Source organism: Candoia aspera, chromosome 2, assembly GCF_035149785.1.
Source record: "Candoia aspera isolate rCanAsp1 chromosome 2, rCanAsp1.hap2, whole genome shotgun sequence".
Classification (NCBI taxonomy): Eukaryota; Metazoa; Chordata; class Lepidosauria; order Squamata; family Boidae; genus Candoia; species Candoia aspera.
Window position 1 is genome coordinate 101,366,278 of NC_086154.1, and position 21,776 is coordinate 101,388,053.

At 44.8% G+C, this 21,776-nt stretch overlaps 1 protein-coding gene across 1 annotated transcript in view; it reads right to left on the bottom strand.

Annotated features, from left to right (window-relative positions):
* Window positions 1–663: 663 nt before the first annotated feature.
* The window catches only part of STX8 (syntaxin 8), a 111,506-nt gene continuing 90,393 nt past the window's right edge, over window positions 664–21,776 (bottom strand). The window contains exon 8 of the mRNA XM_063292609.1: window positions 664–1,957. Coding sequence (XP_063148679.1) covers window positions 1,890–1,957 — 68 coding nt within the window. The 3' untranslated portion in view covers window positions 664–1,889. The remainder of the gene's footprint in view (window positions 1,958–21,776) is intronic.

Consider the following 21,776-nt stretch of genomic DNA (forward strand, 5'->3'; position numbering starts at 1 on the left):
CCTCCTAATATCTAACCTGAATCTACTTCCCTGCAATTTCCACCCACTAGTTCTGGTCTTGCCCTCCAAAGAAACAAGTCCACTCCTTCCTCTTTAATGACAACTCTTTCAATATCTGGAGACTAGTATCATATCCAAGTCACAGGACTTGATTTCCAGTTCCATCTTTATAGCTTCCTCTAAATTCACTCCAGTTTGTCACTGGACATACTTTTCCATGTGGAGAATAATCAAGACAGAGTGAGATGTATTTCCTAGGATCTGGACTCTATTGCTGCTGTTAATACATCCCAAAATAGAATTTTGTTTTTTTAGCAGATTTTAAATGTGATCCACAGCTCACATTGCTCTAATCAATATCACCAAGTACATCCTTGTCTAACAGAATTGATTATAGTATGATAATTTGCCTTTTTTGTTTGTACCACTGAAAGGCAACTTCTTATGATGGGTACCCTATGCTGAAAAGCAAGAGAAAAAGTAGCCTTTGACATCAGTTGGTCAAACATTCCACTTGCAGATTTTTATCCCCTCTTTCCAATCAATATCTTGATTTGATTAAAAGAAATGAACCTTTACCATATTCAGTAATGGATTATCCATTCTATTCAGTCAAACATAGGAAAGACCACATACTCTGAAACAGTAAATAACACAAAAGAGTTTACACAACCATTTTCAGCCCTTTACTGGAGATGTACATAAGGCTCTTAATACAGTTTTCTTCTGAAATCTACTGATCTCATAGCACATTTTCCCAAATCTGAGTTATTCATCAAATATCAATGCTACATGGGCTAGAATGTCATTAATCCTAGATATCCAGGCAGCCAAATAAAGGCTTTAAATATTCCTGGCAGAAAGGGATACAAAATAAAGTAAAATACAAGGTAAAGAAAGAAATCCTATAGAACTAAAATGGCTTCTATTCAGTCTTACTACTTTGCTATCCATTATGTCAACACAGAGCAAAAATTACAATATCTGAACATGAATTAACATTGGAGTTTAATCCAGTATTGCATAAATAGAAAGATGTTCATGCAACAGGATTTCCTCCTCTCCCTTGCAGCCCTCATCATCCTCCCAAAGGTGCTCTGCTAATCCTTCAACGTAGATTTTGAGTGCTCAGGTTAAGTTACAGAGGGAAGGAGAATCACTTCCCTGCCAATCTGCTAGGACAATCATTCTTGTCTACTTTCAGACCATATATAGAAAGAACACATTTTGAAACTCTCGGTATCTACAGTAATTCCTTTTCTTCCCTGCTATTAATGTAACTAAGTAAAGAAAAGAAACCCAGATATAATATATTTGATTCTACATTTTTGGACAGAAACTTCATCTTTTCTTTCCAAAATACCTATCTGGCTGCTACCATCTTACAATGGTCATTGCCCTCTGTCTCAAGTCAAAGATTTTGTGGCTTTTTTTTTTTAATTTGAAATATGCCAGCAAATATATGTGCACTCTTGCCTTCCTTCAAAGATGGCAGTTTCTCTTGAATCACTGAAATTCTCTCATGAAGAAGCATATATTTCAGCTATAAGGAACTAATGTTAGAAAGAAAATGCTAATATTTTAATTAGACACTGCAGAGATTAAGAGAAAATTCCATTTAGTACTCTTAAAAGCATTTATAAAGTATTTCTTTGAAATTAATTATATTTATGTCTGAAGTTTATTAGGTAAGTCATTTCTTTTCCAATTATGTTCTTGTGTATACAAAGTTTTATACAGAATTTTGCAAAACCTTTGTGCAGCTGGGCCATGGATCTGCCTCTCGGAATGGAGGGAATACAGCCGCATCCATAGAGAGTGCCAACAACCAGGCGGAGTTGTCCTTGCCACAGACTGTTAACACTTAGTTCCAAAATGAGATAATCTGATTACTTCGTAGGCCACACAGCAACAACCACAATAGCAATCAGCAATAATACGATCACCACCATCATCCCTGAAAGAAACCAAAAACATAACCTAATTATTCTTTGTAATTATTTAAAATCTCATAAATAAGTACACTTTAAAGAAGTCTCCGTTGGAGAAGAATGGATTTATTCCTAAAAAACAACATTTATCAGTTTTATCAATTCAACTGTTCATTCTCTGGGGCCATTTCGAAGACATTTCAGCACATTGTCTGTTTTGAGGATTGATGTGTGTATGATTTAACTTTATCAGCTAAACCTTTATTCCTCTTTTGATTTATTAAATTTAACTGGGAACCTATGCATCAAACTGTCACAGCAATAAAAGGAATGAGTTTTATATTCTGCTTAGGAAATCAGTCTATTTCCATTTTGCTGAAGAAACACAAGCACAAGAGATAGGGCTTCATGCAAAGATATTTGTCTAATACATTCACATACACAATTTTCAGAAAGGATACCACAATTTTAAGAATATTAAGGGCACAAAAAGGTCACATACAAATTCTCAGCACTTAACAAAGTAATTCAAGATTTCTGACCTCAAATAACTGAGTGCCCAGGCCACAAGAAAATGCATGTAAGCCTCCACCCCCATTACTATAATTTTACAGAGAGATGCAATTTAAGATTGTAATGAATACACACACACATGAAAGTATTAAATGAACATTAGTTATAAGATTAATGTTTATTAGTTGCAATAGTTTTGTATGTAGTGGCTGAAGAATAACCTAAAAATGCATGGTTTCCACTTTCATATTCTTCCTCTTTAAATATTTTAAATTAAATAGGTCAACTTTGAAAAGCCTGTCTCCCTTTTGTTAATTTTTTTCATAATACAGCATTTCACATTTAGAGGAACTGGCAATACAACTTTCCATCATTCTGAGGAAGGGAAAAAACTGGACCTTGAGCCATACAGCTGGTTTGATATAGTTTTTAAAAACTAAAAATCCCCCTAAAACCAGGAAAAATCATCAGAAAGTACTGTCCACTTGGCAAAACAAGACCTTTGCCTCCAATGACCAAAATGCTGTCCATCCTAAATAATTGCTCATTCCCTGACTTCCTTGCAAGCCCGGCCAGTAGACACCAGATTTAAAAATGAAGGTTTGCTGCTGCTTACCCCTTTTCTCTGATCCCAGGGGAAGGGAATCTCTAAGGCTGCAACAAACTAAGCCACTGGAAGTAAGGAGCCATCTAGCTGGCATTCATTTACCTTCCTCTTAGGCAAGTTAGCTAAACACAGCCTAGGTATGTTGGAGGGACAATCCTTTAAAGGTACAATCCCCTGCTCCAACTCCAGTTATGAGTAAAGATTTATTTAAAAAAGAAAAGGAGAGAAGGCACTAAAACACATAAAATCCAGTGTGATAAAGTAGACTACTGTAGCCAGATACAGGTATAAATAAAAACAACCAATCATTTCATAAACTCACTCCCTCATTCAAGCTTCCTGATTCAATAATATTGTACCCATTGATATTACTTGATCTGCTGAGTTAGCAGGGCATTGATGAACATTGGAGCCAACTTTTTCCTGGCCAATGGGGATTAATACGCACAGGCAGAAGACTCAAGGTAGGTGAGAAGGAGCAACTTTCCCATCTGGGAGCCTTTTGTGTTTGCAACAGGGATGCTGACTGGAATATGATGTACTAACCCAGACAATTCAGGACAAGCTTGCCAGGCCCAGCCTTGCCAGGGTCCTATTCTGATTCAGTTTGCAGCCCATTACTGAGAGTCAAAATAAGGTTCAGGAGATTCAACTTCCAATTCCTGTGTCATTCCTTCATTATGCTGCTTAGGCTAAAACTATGCATGTGTTTGATGTGTACCTCTCTGGTATGTACTATTGTAATAGGCACAGAATTAGTCAAGAAAAAAAATACTTTGATAGTATGTTTTTTGATATGCTTCTCTGTGCTGATTTTTAGAACATTTCTTGAAATTTTAGCTAATTTCTGTTTTCATTGCTAGATTTATATTGATTCATTTGCTTACTTACTATATTTGATGCCACTCATTCCTGAAGGCTGTGACCGCCTAATAATCAAAAACATCTTTAAAAAATCCTTGAATAAAGATAAACCCACCTATACAAAGTAATAAAAAATCCCAACAGCATCATAAGGGACAAAAAGCAAAAACAAAAACATACTTAATTAGTTGGCTAAGAGAATTCGAGGAGGAGGAGGAGGAGGAGGAGGAGGGATATCCAAAACACATAAAGCAATTATGGGCTGGATTTTGGTTCTGTGAACATTCACCCAAACAAAGGTATGAGAGATGGAACTGCTGAAATCCATGACTGGGTTGAAGGGAAAAAGTCTAGAGGGAAAAGCTGTGCTAGTCTGAATGGATGGATGAAGAAATGAGATCTATGTCGTGAAAGAAAACAGTATAAAAAGAGAAGTTACTTTCATGGTGACTGAAATTAGGCCTCCAAAGAAAATATGCAAAGCCGTGCATGGCAAATGTAAACAACAATGTACCCCTGAAGTGAGTCACTCATTCAAGCTTATTTTACTCCCATCCATTGCAGAAGGGCAGCACAATGGTGGGCACTGTCTCCTGCGTTGCAAAGTTTCCAAGAGGCAGAGCCTGCCAAGCTGCCGTGTTCTTCTCTTGGTGCTTTCTCAGTGCCTTTGGAACAGCCGAGCAAGATGCCTAAACAAGCGCAAAAGGGCACTCAGTTTTGCAGGAGAGAGTGAGGAGATCCTGCATACTGGAGGGGAGCTCTCTGAGAACCAGGCAAGGCAGCTCCTTATCATTCTGCTTTTGTCTGTTTTCAAATGAAGAACAGGAATAGCTGACAAAGGAAGGACTGGAAGAAATAGCATTCATTCTCTTGTTCTGTATTTCCCTTCTCTATCAAGTGTTGGTTTCCAATGAGCTACTGTATCAGGTTAGACGGTTACAGCAAAAAACCACCAAGAGACTAACAACATCTGGCAAAACTATTATCATGCATGCTTCAATGCATAAAAGACTTGGATTTGCAGAAGCTAAATCTGAGTGACGATGGAGTCTGGCTTGCACGGAGAGCTAGAATGTGAGAGTTGTCACAGATGAAGCTTGCTACCCTTCTGTTACAATGACTTTTTGCAGGTAAAGCCTCATATCACAAAGAAGAATTTCCAGCTATGTTAGTCTTTTGAAGCAAATACAATGAAGGGTCTTGTAGCTCCTTCAAGACTAATTCATTTATTCCCACTTCAATGAAGATCCTTCCCCCTGGAGATCCACAGAGCACTATTTCTGGGCATGCTTTGGAAAGGGCCACAACAGTTAGTTAGTCTGTGATGGTGTAGTGTGGAGTGTACTTAAGTGTTCTTAAAGACCTATTGCATTTTCAGTGCGGAGCAAGACAATATTCATAGGCTGTCCAGATATCAAAGTGCTTGAAGATTAAAGTTAGCCTTTCAGTACCTTCTGCAAATCACCTAGTCCTGTCTGCTACTGGCCAAGAGATGCTGTCAAAGTCAAACTCCACTTTCTCTCTTCATAAGATGTAGAAAAAGTACAGCCAACTTGTTCTTCATTACATAGCACTTTAGCCTTAAATCCAACCTATCTGGGTGACTGTATTTATAAAGGCTGTTTTGATATATCACCTACTTTTTCAGAGACCTTTATGGATGTTGAGGCAGCCTGGCTCTTTTGCTTGTGTGCTGTGTTGGAATTAAACATTTCAGCTGCACATGTGTCTCTTTGCCCTAAAGAAACAGTCATATTATTGCTTTTCACCTCCTTTTTATCTGTCACAGTTTGAGAAACCAACTTAAATTTAGGTTCTGGAGTTTGCTAGCAAGAGTTGTGGCAACCATAACAGAAATCAAGAGCAGGCCTTGTAGAGCAGTTGTCAAAGACTCAGAAAGCTATATAATTTGGCAGGAACTAAAATAAATGTACTGGCTGGTAAAGTCCAGTATCTAGAGAATCAGATCTGCAAGTTTATTAGGGCTGAGTTCTGCCCAGTTCCTTATTCAATTATCTTCAAAAGAATTCACAGCATAATTCACACCAGAGTACAATTCAAATTAACCCATGTGGTATTGCAGATTTCTATCATTTCCAATAGTTTGTGCCAAAAAACTTCATGATAGTTTTTGCTCCACATAAAAGAACACTTACAAAATATACATTGGACATTCAAGCAAAGAAATGGCAATCTGTCTAAGAAACAATATAGCATAATCTTTGGCACCAAGATTACACTGGGTCAAATCTATCATAAAAGGAATGCATCACCAGGCAGCATTCACTTTTGGAATTTAAATCTATGTATTGAGTGCACCATTGGGAGACTTGAAAGAACAGTTTAGGGATGGATTGTCATGGAGAAAATCTATGTATGTGGTCGCTAGAAGTTGAAAATGATTTGATGGCACATAATCATCAACTGTTAATGCATTATACAATGTACAATTGAACACATTAGAAATATAATATCTGGTACAAATGAATGAAACATCAGCCCAGATGATAAAATCCTGAAAAAACATCTGTAATTACTGTTTTTTTTAAAAAAGCCAGCATGACTTCATATTTGGAATTAAGCACTGACAGCACAATTAAGCACTCTACATAGGATGCTATGTAGCATAAAAGAATTTGTCAGATGTAACTCACTAGAAAAGATGGAGGTATGCAATTAGTTTTCCAGTTTTAAAAACTTGGCAGTAACCTTATTTGGTATGTACTAATTACAAAGTTGCCTCACTCCTGAATCCACTGGGATTTATTTAACCAGATAAATGCAGGTACTGAATCACATTCTCCTTTACAACCATTTTTAATTTTCTGAGTTAAAACTTGGCCTTCAATCACAAAATCCTTAACAATGATTAGAATCATGCACTGGAGAAAGCTTTAAAAACATCATAGAATATATACAATCGGTTCATCATATTTGTACTGTAATGTATTTTTCAGTGTTATTCAAGGCTAACAACTTTATAATCAATCAACATTTATGATATATTATAAAACTGGTTCTTGATGCTTAATCATCCCTGTACACATTTTAAAAATGTAACTGTGCTAGGCATGGTATATAACATAAATGTGTGAGAATCTTTAATTCCAGGATTTAGAATTGGCAACTTTGATCTACTAAAAACTTTTCTAATGGCAAATAGGAATACTTGACTACTTCCATTAAAATTTATGTTTTCTTTTATACATATCTATCTTTCTATAATGCTGCTAGAGTGATTTAAGCAATTACCACACAGGAATGAAGATTAACATTAATGTGTGCAGATACAATACAGCTTCAGTGTATCTACAATTCCAATGAATTGTGGGCAAAGAAAGGTCTTTGTTTTTCTTCTTATCCACTGAGACTAGCTGGTAAGGCAAAAAGAATGAAGATTTTTTTTTTAAAAGAAACATTTTACATGTCTTGCACGTCAAATTCCATCAGAAAAAGTGTGTACTGAATTTCCAACCCAAAATGTTTATTGTCTCTATGATGAAATAATTCCCAGAGCTTATGGTCCCAAACCACAGTCCCAATTTGACTGAATGAAAGGAAATGAGATAAGTGTTTCCCCTCATCTATCATTGTTAGACTTATATATATATATATATATATATATATCTGTTCCTACGTTTTTTTTAGACAGAGAGTGAAATACCAGATAATATCCTTTGCTATTTCCAAGTGGAATTTCAAACACTTTCCATTTTCTTTCTGGGAAGCAGAGTTGTTAAATATTCAGCAAGTCTTTCCAATCAGAGGACAGTTTCCTTTGACCAAACTATGAAACATTTGTTCTGAGGCAGCAAAAGCAATTATTCGTCCAACTTTATATTTCTAACCCATCTTTCTGTTGGGAGAAAAACACTTCTAGAGAATGGCAATACAGAGACAAACACAGAAATTAAAAGGAAGGGAAGCAAGCCCAGGGCTTACTGTACACATGCCATTGTGGGAAAGGAGTGAAGGCCTGGGATCATTGGCACATATGTTGGCGGTCCCTGCTGTTCCTGGGGGGGGGGGACAGGGGGGGGTCAGGAAGACTAGCCTTCACTGCACAGTCAGCAGCTAGAAGTTCACCCTTCCAACTCCTGTCATTACATCACAACAAAAGAAAAAACAACTCTGAGAGAAACGCTGCAGCAAAATTTTAACAATGAATAGTTAATGGAAAAACAAAGAAGAAAATAAGTATGCCAGAGCAGAAGGTTTGTGCCTTGTGGTCCCTGGAACACTTTGGATTCTTGATCATTACGTAGCTAAGAATGTGATTTCTTTAAATGCTCCCCATGCTATTGAAAAACTAAAAATATCCCCTTGGGTTGGTGTTTTTTAACAAGATACATCATCATCCTAATATGTTGTCAGACACAGCAATAAGCATTTCAGCATGGGCTGCTCAGTCCATCTATTTCTATCATAGTTGTGTTATCATAAATGAAAAACTTTTAGCCCCACTGACATCATAAATAACAATCTGAGAAACTCAAGCTGCAGGCTTTCTTTTTGAATGACAAGTTAGAAGTGGGAAGAAAAGAATATCAATATACCCACAAAAGGCATGACTTCTCATGATATTTACTTTTAAGAAATGACTGCAGAGAAAACTAAACTTATCTAGTATATATCAGAAACAGTTAACTTATAAGTTAGCTGTATCCATAACAAGCCAAAATGATGTCAAAATTATGTGTCATGACATCACATACATTGTGTAATTATGCAGTGACATCATACCATTCAAGAAAAGTATGGAAATTGCATTGTTTGCACGCTGACATTATTTGCCTCCCTTGAGGCCCCATCCCTATCCCATGGAGTCCCATGCTTACAAGCAATGCTAAAATTCTGTATTTTCAAATCATGATTTAGAATGCTATCTCTACCAGGTAAGTAACAATCTTAGTGCTCCTGATGTCACACCACTCAAGAAATGTAAGTTAGCTCAAGAAAAGTTGTAGAAATTGAAAAGTCACCACGACCATTTTCCAAAATATCAGCCATCTTATAGAGTTCAATGTGAGAAAGATGAACTGGTGCATTATTATTCCAGCCAGAGATCTATATTTTTATTTTTGGCACATCCAGGTAATAAACATTCAGGGCCTTATAAATTATTGCTGATAATATAAAATGACTGGCTGAATTGGATAAATATAAATGATTAAACTCATTTATATGTGGTATGTCTATGTGTGCATGCTATGTGATGATACCATCACATGTACATACATGAAAAACAGTGCAGTGGACAAACATGTGCACCAGTGGGGAAAAATGTTAGTGAACAATATGTTTATTATCCACAGTCTGGATTTACATTCTGAGAAATAACATTATACCAGCAAAAGAATTCATCCTCTAAACTTGTCTGCTCATGAATGTTCAGTATAGTGACTCAATTATCATATGCCTTTTCTTTCCACTCCTGTAATTCCTGGTGAACATCTCCACGCTCATCTCTGCAATCCAAATGAGTCCTTTAACCCCAGCAGAAGGCATATTTAACAACCCTTAGTTGTTAAATATTTATTTCCTTCATGTAAAGGACCAAACAGATTATGAGGCATTTTTTTCCCAGGTGCACATGGTGCAAAGTGGCTGCTGGTTGATGCTCAAGGATACGTTCTACTAGTCTTCTGCTTGAATGTCCTTTGTAGTGGTGCAGTCTTTGCATTTTATTTTGTATATGACTCTCCTTTGTCTTCTTTTGGTATTAGGTCATCTATTTGTACAAAATGTTTTGTAGGGACTTTCTTGGTTTGTATTTTACAGCTATTTTGAATGGCTGGAGTAGCCTGTGGATAGATAGATGTGTGAGAGGTTTATCTTTTGGTAAGTTTTAATGTATTTGTTATAGCCAGTTGGGTATACTACTTTTCAATGAGGCTGCAGGGGATTCATTATGTTGAAGGATGTCTTGAAGGTAGATTATTTCTGTTTTGTAGTTCTGGTGTGTTGCAGTGTGTTGCAGTCACCTGAATAGGGGTTTTATGCAACACTTTTTATGTATTATTGGGTTGTGGCTGTAATAGTTGAGGATGTTTGTATGAGCTGCTTTCCTATGGACTTGGGTTTCTAGTATACACTGTTTTCTTGTCATGATCATCATTGCAATGCTTGTGACATCGCAACGGCTCGCATGACAATACAGGGAAATGGGTCCCTGGCGGATTAAGGCAAAGGCAACTATGAAACACAAAGGAAAGCAACAGGTGCAGGAAACTAAGTAACAACCGAGACTGGCGGCGTGGAAGACAGCGATACAAAGTTGCCAACAAGCAATTGACTAACAACAAGAGAGGCGCGCCCGAGCTGTCAAAGGATTAAGAGCCTGATTGCCCGGCAATGAATCATTACTGTTCAGGAAGGCAATCGAGGCGACGCCCAGGGCGCAGGGGGGCTTAACGACCTCTCACCTGACAGGGACGAAACTGGTGGGACTCATGGGACGCACCTGGAATAAGGTGGGGTGGAGCGCTGACCGGCGCGGGCTATTTAAATCCCGTTCTGGCGCGCTCCCCTCACTCTCAGCTTTTTAAAGGCATGCACTCTGTTCCTCAATAAAGCCAGAACCTAAGCCTACGCTAGCGTCTGTGTTTTTACTGGATCGCAGGCAGAGCCTGACATAAAGCTGAGAGTTGCAAAAACGAACCTCGCCAGTCTCCACCAGGAAAAAAAATTTCTGCGGGAGAAAACACCGGCGATGATGGAACCGGGGACGGTCATGGAGTCGGCGCTTCACACTGGAGGCGTGATGGACACAACGCAAGAGGGGGAGACAACCCGACAGCTACTAGAGTCGGCGCACCCGAGATGGGACACGGGCTCCCTCCCTGCCCACACCGCACCCCAGTTCCAGACCTGGAGCTCCAGCCCGGACTGGAGAGCCCCAATGGAAGACGAAGTCGGGGGCCAACAACTCTTCACGTGGGACGGTGGAGCAGGACCCCAGACGGGGACATCCTACACCACCTGGAGACTCCACTACCCCCAAACGCCCGAGCAAGGAGTCGCAGGACTGCTGATCGGGCAGCAACCAGCAGCACCGAGGATGGACGACCCTGTCATACCGGACAGGGTCAGCGCCCTAGAAGCCAAGGTACGAGCCCTGAAACACATGCTCCAGTCCATGGCATCGGTGGTGAGCGAGCTCACAAAGTCTGCTGCTGCACAGGGGGCAAGAGGGGGGCATCCTACCCACCCCATCGACAACCACGAGAGAAAGGGGCCAAGCACGGGACTCTTTCGCAGGGATTCATGGTCCCAGCCCGGTGGGGGTCATCCCTACCCACCCACAGGTGGGGGTCTCGCAAGTTGGGGGATTCGCCAAGGACTTCCCCGTGAAGTTTGACGGAGACCCCACGAACCTGTCATTCTTCCTGACGAACGCCAGGAACTACATGGCCCAGTATGGACATTGCTTTGAGACAGAAGCGTCCAAAATCTCGGCAGTGGCCACAAAACTCAAAGGCAGGGCAGCGGACTGGTATGTCCAGATGTCAGAGTCCGGAGCCCCAGCCCTGGCCACTTTTCACAACTTCCTAGCCGCGATCAAACAATACTTCGAAGACCCCCTGGCAAAGGAAAGGGCCAAGAGTACCCTTAAAGGTCTTCGCCAAGGGAAAAAAGTGGTGGCAGACTACGCTCTCGAGTTCAAGGTCCTAGCGGGTAAAATCCCGGAATGGTCTGTGGCCACCTTGATCGACATGTTCAAGGATGGCCTCAACCGTGAGGTGCTACAATGGGCACTCTATAGGGATGACCCAGACTCCCTACACGGGTGGATTTGTCTGGCCGGAAAGGCTGAGCACGCCCAGCGCACCTTCATGCTAGCAACCACGAACGACAGAACCACTCCCAGTGGGAGAGGACCAGTCCCACAGTCAGGCCCGACCTGGGACGCAGAGCGACAACGGCGGTTTGCCCGCGGGGAATGTGCCAGATGTGAGAAGATGGGCCTCCGGGCAGCTGAATGCTTCAAGGACAGGACGGATCGCCCGCCCAGACCAACACCGAAGGCACCACACAAGCGACCCCGGACGAGGAAGCGGACGCCTACCTCGCAGGGGACGTGGTTGACGCCCAGGAGCAGCCGGCAGGAAACGCCTCCCACCTGCCCTAAGCAGCGCCGCCAGGCAGGTGGTAAAGGAGGGGCGCGACAACCCCAGGGTGAGTGAAGATTGCTCCATCCTGGCAGGGAAAATCGAACTGACTTACGGCTCTAGAGCCATCGCAGTCGAAGCTCTGGTGGACTCTGGGTGCTCCAGAAACCTAATCCACCCAGACATCGTCACCACACTAAAACTGCTGTGCTCCCCCCTCCCTAAACCGCTGGTGTTCCAACAACTCGACGGCTCTACAGCGGGGTGGGGGGGACTGGCCACCCAGGGTACAAGAAAGGTCACCCTGAAAATGGGCACCCACAGGAAGTCCATAGACTTTGTGGTAACCCCGGTGGGGAAGCCCATAGTGGTGCTGGGGATCCCCTGGCTAGCACGCCACAACCCCTGCAGAAATTGGAGGACCCGCTCTATAACGCTCGAGGACGGGGTCTACCAAGCACCAACAAAGGAGAAATCCTCCGCTCTGACTGTGGGGAGGGCAGAGATCGTTGACCAAACCCACGCCCCCCCCCCCGAAGGACTGCCGGAGCAATACTCGGACTTCGCAGACGTCTTCGGGGAGGCGGCGGCGGACCAATTACCCCCCCATCGCAAGACGGACTGTGCAATCGAACTGCTCCTGGACGTCCCATTACCCAAGCCCAAAATCTACCCCATGACCCAGAGGGAATTGGCGGCGCTGCGAGAATTTTTGGACAAAAACCTCTCCAGGGGCTTCATCGAACCGGCAAACTCACCGGTTGGAGCGCCCATCCTATTCCGAGAAAAGAAGGACAGCACCCTGAGACTATGCACAGATTACCGCAGATTAAATTCCACCTCCCTATCCAACAAATACCCCCTTCCCCTCGTAAAAGACATGCTGGCACACTTGTCAAAGGGGTGTTTTCCAAACTCGACCTCCGCGAGGCGTACTACAGAATTCGCATCAGGAAGGGGGACGGGTGGAAAACGGTGTTCAACTGTCCCTTGGGCTCCTTCCAGTACAAGGTACTGCCTTTCGGTCTTGCGGGGGCCCCGGGGGTCTTCATGCAACTCATCAACGAGGTGCTGCATGAACATCTGTTCAAGGGCGTATTAGTTTACCTAGACGATGTCCTAATCTACACAAGGACTCAGAGGGAACACAAGAAATTAGTGAGACAAGTTCTCACTAAGCTTTGGAAAGCCAAACTCTACGCTAAGCTGTCCAAGTGCGAATTCCACAAGTTGCGCTTGGACTACTTAGGGTACAGAATCTCTGACAAGGGCATAGAGATGGACCCCGCGAAGGTTCAGGCAGTTTTGAGCTGGGAACACCCACGCACCAGGCTCCAGCTTCAAAGCTTCCTTGGGTTCGTGAACTTCTATAGGTCCTTTGCGAGGGGGTTCGCGGAAATTGCCCTGCCCTTAACTGATTTACTAAAGACCAAAGGCGTCAGGGAGATGCGCAAGGTCAAAAACCCAGGGGACGTGCTTAATTGGACTCCCAACTGTCAAACCGCTTTTGACAGACTAAAAGCACTGTTCACAGCGGAGCCAATCCTGTCCCACCCGGACCCCGAACGGCCTTTTGTGGTGCAGGCGGATGCCTCTGACTTCTCAATTGGGGCCATCCTACTGCAAAAGGATTCCGCTGGAATCCTGAAGCCATGTGCCTATCTCTCTAGGAAATTTTCAGAGACAGAGAGGCGCTGGCACGTGTGGGAAAAAGAAGCCTTTGCAGTTAAAGCAGCACTGGAGGCTTGGCGTCACCTTTTGGAAGGGGCGACTTGCCCGTTTGAGGTCTGGACAGACCACCGCAATCTCGAGGCGCTCCGTACGCCCTGGTGCCTCAGTCCCAAACAGATACGCTGGGCTCAGTTCTTCAGCCAGTTCAAATTCCAGCTGAAGTTCATCCCAGGAAAAAAGAATTTCCTGGCAGACGCGCTCTCCCGACTACCCCAGGATGCGGAGCCTATCTCCGACATCATCGGGACTGTACTCTCCGACTCCCAGCTGGGTCTGGCAGCTGTCACCCGGGGACGCGCTCGGGGACAGCCTGCCCCCCCCTGCAAATGACTCCGGCGCAACCCGCCCCAAGGTGCAGGCAACCACAGATGCCAGGTGGGCTACGGGCAGATTTTATAACAGCAATAAAATCTGACCCCTGGCTCCTCGCCAACCCTAACAAAGTAACCATGGAACAGGACCTCACATGGGCGGAGGGAAGGTTATATGTTCCTGACTCACAAAGACCGACGATCCTTAGCAGATCGCATGACAGCAAACAGGCTGGTCACTTTGGGTTCCTGAAAACCCTACACCTAACTCGGCGACAGTTTTGGCAGCCCTCGATGAGGAAGGATGTCAAAATGTATGTGGCGTCCTGCCCGGTGTGTGCAATGGCCAAGCGACCAGCTGGTAAACCCCAGGGGGCTGCTGCAACCCGTGGCTGAACCCTCCCGCCCTTGGGATGAAATCTCAATGGATTTCATTGTGGACTTACCGCCTAGCCAAAAGAAAATGGTCATTTGGGTAGTCAAAGACTACTTCTCAAAACAAGCCCATTTCATCCCCTGCGCCTCGATCCCGTCAGCACAACAGCTGGCGAAACTTTTCCTAGTACACGTGTACCGCCTACACGGCTGCCCCTCCTGCTTGGTGACCGATAGGGGCACACAATTTACCTCGAGGTTTTGGCGGGCTTTTTTGAAACTGATAGGCACCCAGCAGGCCCTGTCAACCTCCTGGCATCCCCAGACGGACGGATCTACAGAGATCCTTAATGAACACACTGGAGCAATTTCTCCGCTCCTATATAAACTACCACCAGGACGACTGGGTGGACCTACTCCCGTTTGCAGAGGTCACATACAACGCGATACATCAAAGCACGGGACAAAACCCCTTTGGGGTGGTGTCGGGTCGGGAGTTCGTCCCCATCCCTGAGCTACCCCAGCCCCCGTCCCCAGCAGTGGCCGCCTGTGATTGGGGTGCGAAACTCACAGATTCCTGGCCGGTCATCAAGGACGCGCTTAAAGAGGCGCAAACCACATACAAACTGCAAGCGGACAAACACCGGCGCCAACAACCAATGTTTCGGGTAGGGGACCTGGTCTACCTATCCACCAGATTCATCAAATCACCGCAACCGTCTAAGAAACTGGCCCCCAAATTTATTGGGCCATTCCAGGTGACACAAATCGTGAACCCAGTCACGGTGCGCTTGGACCTGCCCCATAATTTAAAGCGGCTGCACCCGGTGTTCCACTGCAGTTTACTTAAGCCGGCAAGTGACCCCTCCCGGTGGCACCCACGCACGCCCCGCCCCCACCAGTGATGATAGATGGACAGCAACACTTCGAGGTCAAGGAGATACTAGACTCCCACAAGCTGCGGGGCTCCCTCCAGTACCTAGTCAAATGGAAACACTTCCCACACCCTGAGTAGGTCACTGCCCGCAACATCCAGGCTCCCGACCTGATCCGCAACTTCCATACCGCCTATCCCTCCAAACCCTCGGCAATTTCCTAAAGGGGGGCAGTATGTCATGATCACCGTTGCGATGCTTGTGACATCGCAACAGCTTGCATGACAATACAGGGAAATGGGTCCCTGGCGGATTAAGGCAAAGGCAACTATGAAACACAAAGGAAAGCAACAGGTGCAGGAAACTAAGTAACAACCGAGACCGGAGGCGTGGAAGACAGCGATACAAAGTTGCCAACAAGCAATTGACTAAACAACAAGAGAGGCGTGCCTGAGCTGTCAAAGGATTAAGAGCCTGATCACCCGGCAATGAATCATTACCGTTCAGGAAGGCGATTGAGGCGACGCCCGGGGCGCAGGGGGGCTTAACGACCTCTCACCTGACAGGGACGAAACCAGTGGGACTCATGGGATGCACCTGGAATAAGGTGGGGTGAAGCGCTGACCGGCGCAGGCTATTTAAATCCCGTTCCGGTGCGCTCCCCTCACTCTCAGCTTTTTAAAGGCATGCACTCTGTTCCTCAATAAAGCCAGAACCTAAGCCTACGCTAGCGTCTGTGTTTTTACTGGATCGCAGGCAGAGCCTGACATTTCTCTGCTAAAGATGATGTCTAGCAAATGTAGTTTACTGATATTTTCTTTTTCTTTTCTGTACTTGATTCTTTAAAGTGTTTGGCTATTCTTGGACTTGGCTGACTTGGACTTCTTTGTATTTTTAAAGGATTGGGTCCTCCTAAACACTTAAAACATTGAAAACTATAACTTTATAACCATGAAGGGACAAAAAGGGAAATGAATGAATTAATTTATCTCCTCATTCACAAATAAGCTGTGCTATAAAGTCAGAAGGAAAGATGCCAACTGCCTGGACTGGAAAGACTAGAGATGAGTGGTGGCAGCAAAGGCTAGTGGATGCAGGTTTTACCAGAAGAGCCACCTGAGGCTGGAACAGCTATTTCTGTTCATCACACTGTTGTTAAAGGAGACTACAGTTAAAATGTATTCAGAAGAAAGACTGGGAGAAGTAGGTGTTGCAGAATTTCAGTTTTCTCTCCTCTACCCCAAATTCTTATATCTATTCTTTTTTGCACTGTGTAAATCAATCACATATTATTAAGCAGGGAAAAACCCCAATTCACAACCAAACAGGTAATGAAACCAACGTTATTATAAAGAACATATGGAAAATGTTTTGTGATCAGGCCATAGAAGATATGCAGTAAGAACCATAAATTTGAAAGGAAGAAGTCCTGAACAATTTATCAATGAATAATGTGTTAATATCCCAGAGTGCGTGATAGAGCAGGCCTGGCAGATATATTTGGAATGTGGAAAGCTTACTGTGGTGCTCTCACTAAATGACTGACAATATGGAGGAGATGCAAGGCTTCCATAAACCAAATGGCTGCTATAGCGATGTGCCCAATAGAAAACAGACATGTATCAGAATTCAAATTAATGTAGTGTTCCCTACCCCATGGCATCTACTATGATCTCTCCCACCCCAATTTATTTCTGTCTTTTTTTGGTGGGAGGCAGAAAAGCAGATTTTCAAATAAAGCTTTAAAGTATACAAACCCACGTTTTATTTTCTAATTATAACTATGGGCCCAGATAAAGATGGTGCTAGAGGCCTGCACTTTGCTTTGTAGCATGCTAGCTTCCCATTTGACTTTTATATGAAAATAATCATAAAATATAATAAAGTTAGGTGGGAAGATAGTCTGGAGGCAAGAGGAGATGTATCTGCAAGCACTCGGTTGTCCACAGCCTCAAGTTATCTTGGGATAAAGGGAATGCACATATTTATTTATTTATCAAATTTGTCACCGCCCATCTCCTCGCACCAGAGGGACTCTGGGCAGTTTACAACGAAATAATCAAAAGACAATAAAATAAAATTCCAGTATAAAAAAGTGCATTATAAAAACAATTACAACTAGCTACTAAATATAAATAAAGTCCAGATGGCTATGATCTCACTCAGTCCTTGCTTAGGGAGGGGGGCACTTCAAGGCACAAGCCAACCCCAAGTATGACTATTCTCCTCTCTGCCCCAAGCCCGGTGGCAGAGCCAGGTCTTCAAATTCCTCCAGAAGGCTAGGAGCAATGGGGCTAACCTCACCTCCGGGGGCAAGATGTTCCTGGACCCCGCCAGACAGAATTATCTTACCAACAGGGTCCACAGCATGCCCTCTCTGCATGATTGGGTGGGACAGGTTGATGTAACAGGGAAGAGGCGGTCCCTCAGGTAGCCTGGTCCCATGCCATGTAGGGCTTTAAAGGTGATAACCAACACCTTGAGTTGGACCCAGAAGCAAACTGGTACCCAATGCAGCTCGCGCAGCAAAGGCGTTATATGTGCCTTTCTAGGGGTGCCAAAAATAGCCCGTGCTGCTGCATTCTGGACCAGCTGAAGCTTCCGGATACTTTTCAAGGCTAGCCCCATGTAAAGCATATTGCAATAGTCAATATGGGAGATAACAAGGGCATGAGTGACTGTTCAAAGGACCTCCCAATCCAGGAAAGGGTGTAACTGGTGCACAACACAAAACTGTGCAAAGGCCCTTCTGGCCATGGCTGCCACCTGCTCTTGGAGCAGGAGCCGTGAATCCAAGAGGACCCCCAGGTTAATGCACCCGGTCTGTCTGGGGCAGTGCAACCCCATCCAGAACCAAAGACGACAAAGTCCTGGATATGGAAGAGCCCTCAACCCACAGCCACTCCATCTTACCAGGGTTCAGCTGAAGCCTGTTGTTCCCCATCCAGGCTCCTACAGCCCCTAGGCACCGAGAGAGGGCAGTCACAGCATCACTTACCTCACCCAGGATGGAGATATACAATTGAGTATCATCAGCATATTGATGATACCTCTTCCCGTGGTGATGGATGATCTCACCCAGTGGTTTCATGTAGATGTTGAATAGGAGAGGAGAGAGAACCAGACCCTGCAGCAACCCACAAAGGAGGGGTCGAGGGTTGGATCTCTCACTCCCTATCACCACTGATTGGGACCGGCCCTGGAGGTGAACCAGTGCAGAACCACACTGCCCACCCCCAACTCCCTGAGCTGCCCCAAAAGGATACCATGGTTGATGGTATTGAAAGCCACTGAGAAGTCAAGAAGAGCGAGGATGGAGGCACTACCCCCATCCCGCCCCCTGCCAGAGATTATCCATAAGTGTGACCAATGCCGTTTCTGTCCCATATCCGGGCCTGAAACCTGACTGAAAGGGGTCTAGATAATCTGTTTCATCCAGAACCCTCTGGACCTGCAATGCCACCACTTTCTTAACCACTTTCCGCAAAAAGGGGAGGTGGGAGACTAGACGAAAATTATCTAGTACAGTAGGGTCCAGTAATGGTTTCTTGAGGAGGGGCTGTACCAGCGCCTCCTTAAAGGCAGTTGGAAACACCCTCTCCCTCAAGGATGTATTAACCATTGCCTGGACCCAGCCACATGTCACCTCCTGAGCCGCTTTCACCATCCAGAAGGGACATAGGTCTAGATGACAAGTGGTGGCATCTACTGTCCGGAGGATCCTGTCCACTTCCTCGGGTCCAACAGAATCAAACTGTTCCCAGATAACTTGATAAGTACGCTCCCTTGGTATCTCCACAGACCATGCCTCACACTTGGAGTCTAACTTAGAGCGGATCCGAGCGATTTTATCCTGCAGATGCTCCAAAAACTGCATGGCCCTGTAGGTGGATCGCTGGGCCCACCTTCCCCAAAAGGTATTGAGTGATTTTAAACAGGGCCGTTGGGCAGCATTCTGCGGATGCGATAAGGGCAGAGAAGTATTGACGCTTCGCCACTCTTATTGCTACCAGGTAGGCCTTAATAGCAGATCTAATCAGTGTTCGGTCAGATTCGGTCTTTGTCTTCCTCCAGCGGCGCTCTAGACATCTCTTAATCCTCTTCAGAACCCTCAGCTCCTCCGTAAACCATGGGGAGCATTGGGTATGATGGGGTAGAAGAGGTCGCACAGGAGCGATCCTGTCCAAGGCCCCAGCCACCTCTCTATTCCAGGTGGCAGCCAGGGCCTCCGCTGGACCATGCAGCAGATCCTTGGGTATAACCCCCAGCTCCCTCTGAAACCCTGCCAGGTCCATCAGTCGCCGGGGGCGGACCAACTGAATGGGCCCCGCCTCCCTGTGGAGGGGGGCAGCATAAGAGAATCTCAGGGCCACCAGGGTGTGATCTGACCATGACAATGGGGACAGCTGTAACTCTCCTCTCAGATCACATTGCCACTGCTCTGACAAGAAAACCAAGTCTGAGGTGAGGCCACTGTCTCGAGCCAGGTCCCGAATAATTTGGGACAGGCCCATGGCTGCCATGGTAGCCATGAACTCCCGAGCCGTCTCCAAGGCACACCCCAAGGATGGCAGATTGATGTCCACCAGAACCATGAGTCTGGGGAACTCCACTGCCAGCCCCGAAACGGCCTCGAGCAGCTCAGGCAGGGAGGTTGCCACGCAGCAAGGAGGCTGGTACAGCAGCAATACTCCCAGCTGTTCTCGGGAGCCCAACTTGAAGAACAGGGTCTCACAGCCGGCCACTTGTGACGCAGGGCCCCTGAAGGCTGCCAGAGACTCCTGGATGACAACTGCCACCCCTCCTCCTCTGCCCTGGTATCTCAGCTGGTGCCATGCCGTAAACCCGGCCAGGCACATTTCCGAAAGGGGCACCCCCACTTTGGGGCCCAGCCAGATTTCAGTAATACATGCCAGGACTGCCCCCTCCTCAGTGATGAAATCACATATGAGGGGGGCTTTGTTGTTAACAGACCTGGCATTGAGTAGCAGCAGCTGGAGACCAGGGGCCCTATTAATCTGCTGACCAGGGCCTGGGTCTGAGCACAGAGGGCTGGAACATGCCACCAGTAACAAACACTGGGGGCATCTTCCCCAAAAGTGGCCCACCCTCTGGCTCCCTCCATAGAGTCCCCTACCCATCACCACCTCAATAGTATAACACGCCCTACAACTGCCAGAGACTCCAAATCCACCTAGCCCCACTCCTGCACCTCCGGAGTCCCCAGTGTGAAATAGAGGTCCCTCCATCCACTCACACACCCTCACACATACACAGTTACCCACAAGGCAATGGCAGACCCTCCAGCGCACCAGCTCATGCTCTCGGTGCTGTCAGGGCCCAGCCATCACCAACCCATTCACTCTACAGTCACAATGCCCCCTGCTCAGACTCTCTCACTGGTTGGCCAGGGGCATCTCATTCACTCCCCCTCACCTCCTGCCTCTCACTCAGGCGGTAAGTGCTCCCACACCGTCAAACACTCCTGGACTCCCCCCCATAGCTTTCTTGTTATACACATCAGAGTATTTGTAATTTCTCTATAAATCATCTATGAGATATACTGTATACTGTAATATATGATCAACTAGCTTTCTAATACTTCTGCTATAATACAGTCAGAGATGATGCATCTCCATCTCTACGTTTTTGCTACTCAGATGCCTTCTAAATTCTGCTCCAGTTTTACAACTACGTCACTTAATACTGAAAGATTAAATATCTGCTACTGAAGCTGAAGTACTGTGAAAACGCTGAAGATTTTCTGCATCACTTATGTAGCTGGCAACTAAATATCCAGGCCAGGAATACAGAAAAAGGCAATATTAATCAATATCTTGTTCTGACTCTAATTTATGGCATATTATTTATTGTCCCTAACTTTTTGTCTATCCCTGATGGACAATGTGTTAGTGGTAGCAGTCAATCCTGACCTATTTTTCAAATTACATTCAACAAGGCATCTCAGAGGATTTGCCCTTCATTTGCCAGAGGCTATACTGGATTCCTAAAGCTTCAAAAAGCCACACTCTAGGAGAATTGTCAAGCTACCAATTTTTTTGTCTTACAATTCTTAAAAAGATCATCCATACTAGGGATGCAATTAGTACTAGCAGCAAGGAGCACAAAGTTTCTGTCCCTAAGATCCCATTTGTGGTTGTAAAGAGGACCAACTGAAGCTTCTGTATAAATAAATCAGTTTCTCAGCACATTCTGCCACAGAACAAAAAGCTAATCAATCAGTAGCTATGATTTTCAGGAGTTTCTGTCAATGAAGAATGAACTAGGAGAAGTGGAAGACTGTGTGACTAGATCTGTCCATTCACTTCTACACCCAAGTCCCAGGTCATCTTTTAAGATGCCTCTTAGAAAATTTATCCAGCATTTAAAACTCTAACTTTAGTTGTTCACAAATTAAACAGTTCTTGTCCATCTGATTCTTTTAAAGTTTGCTTATC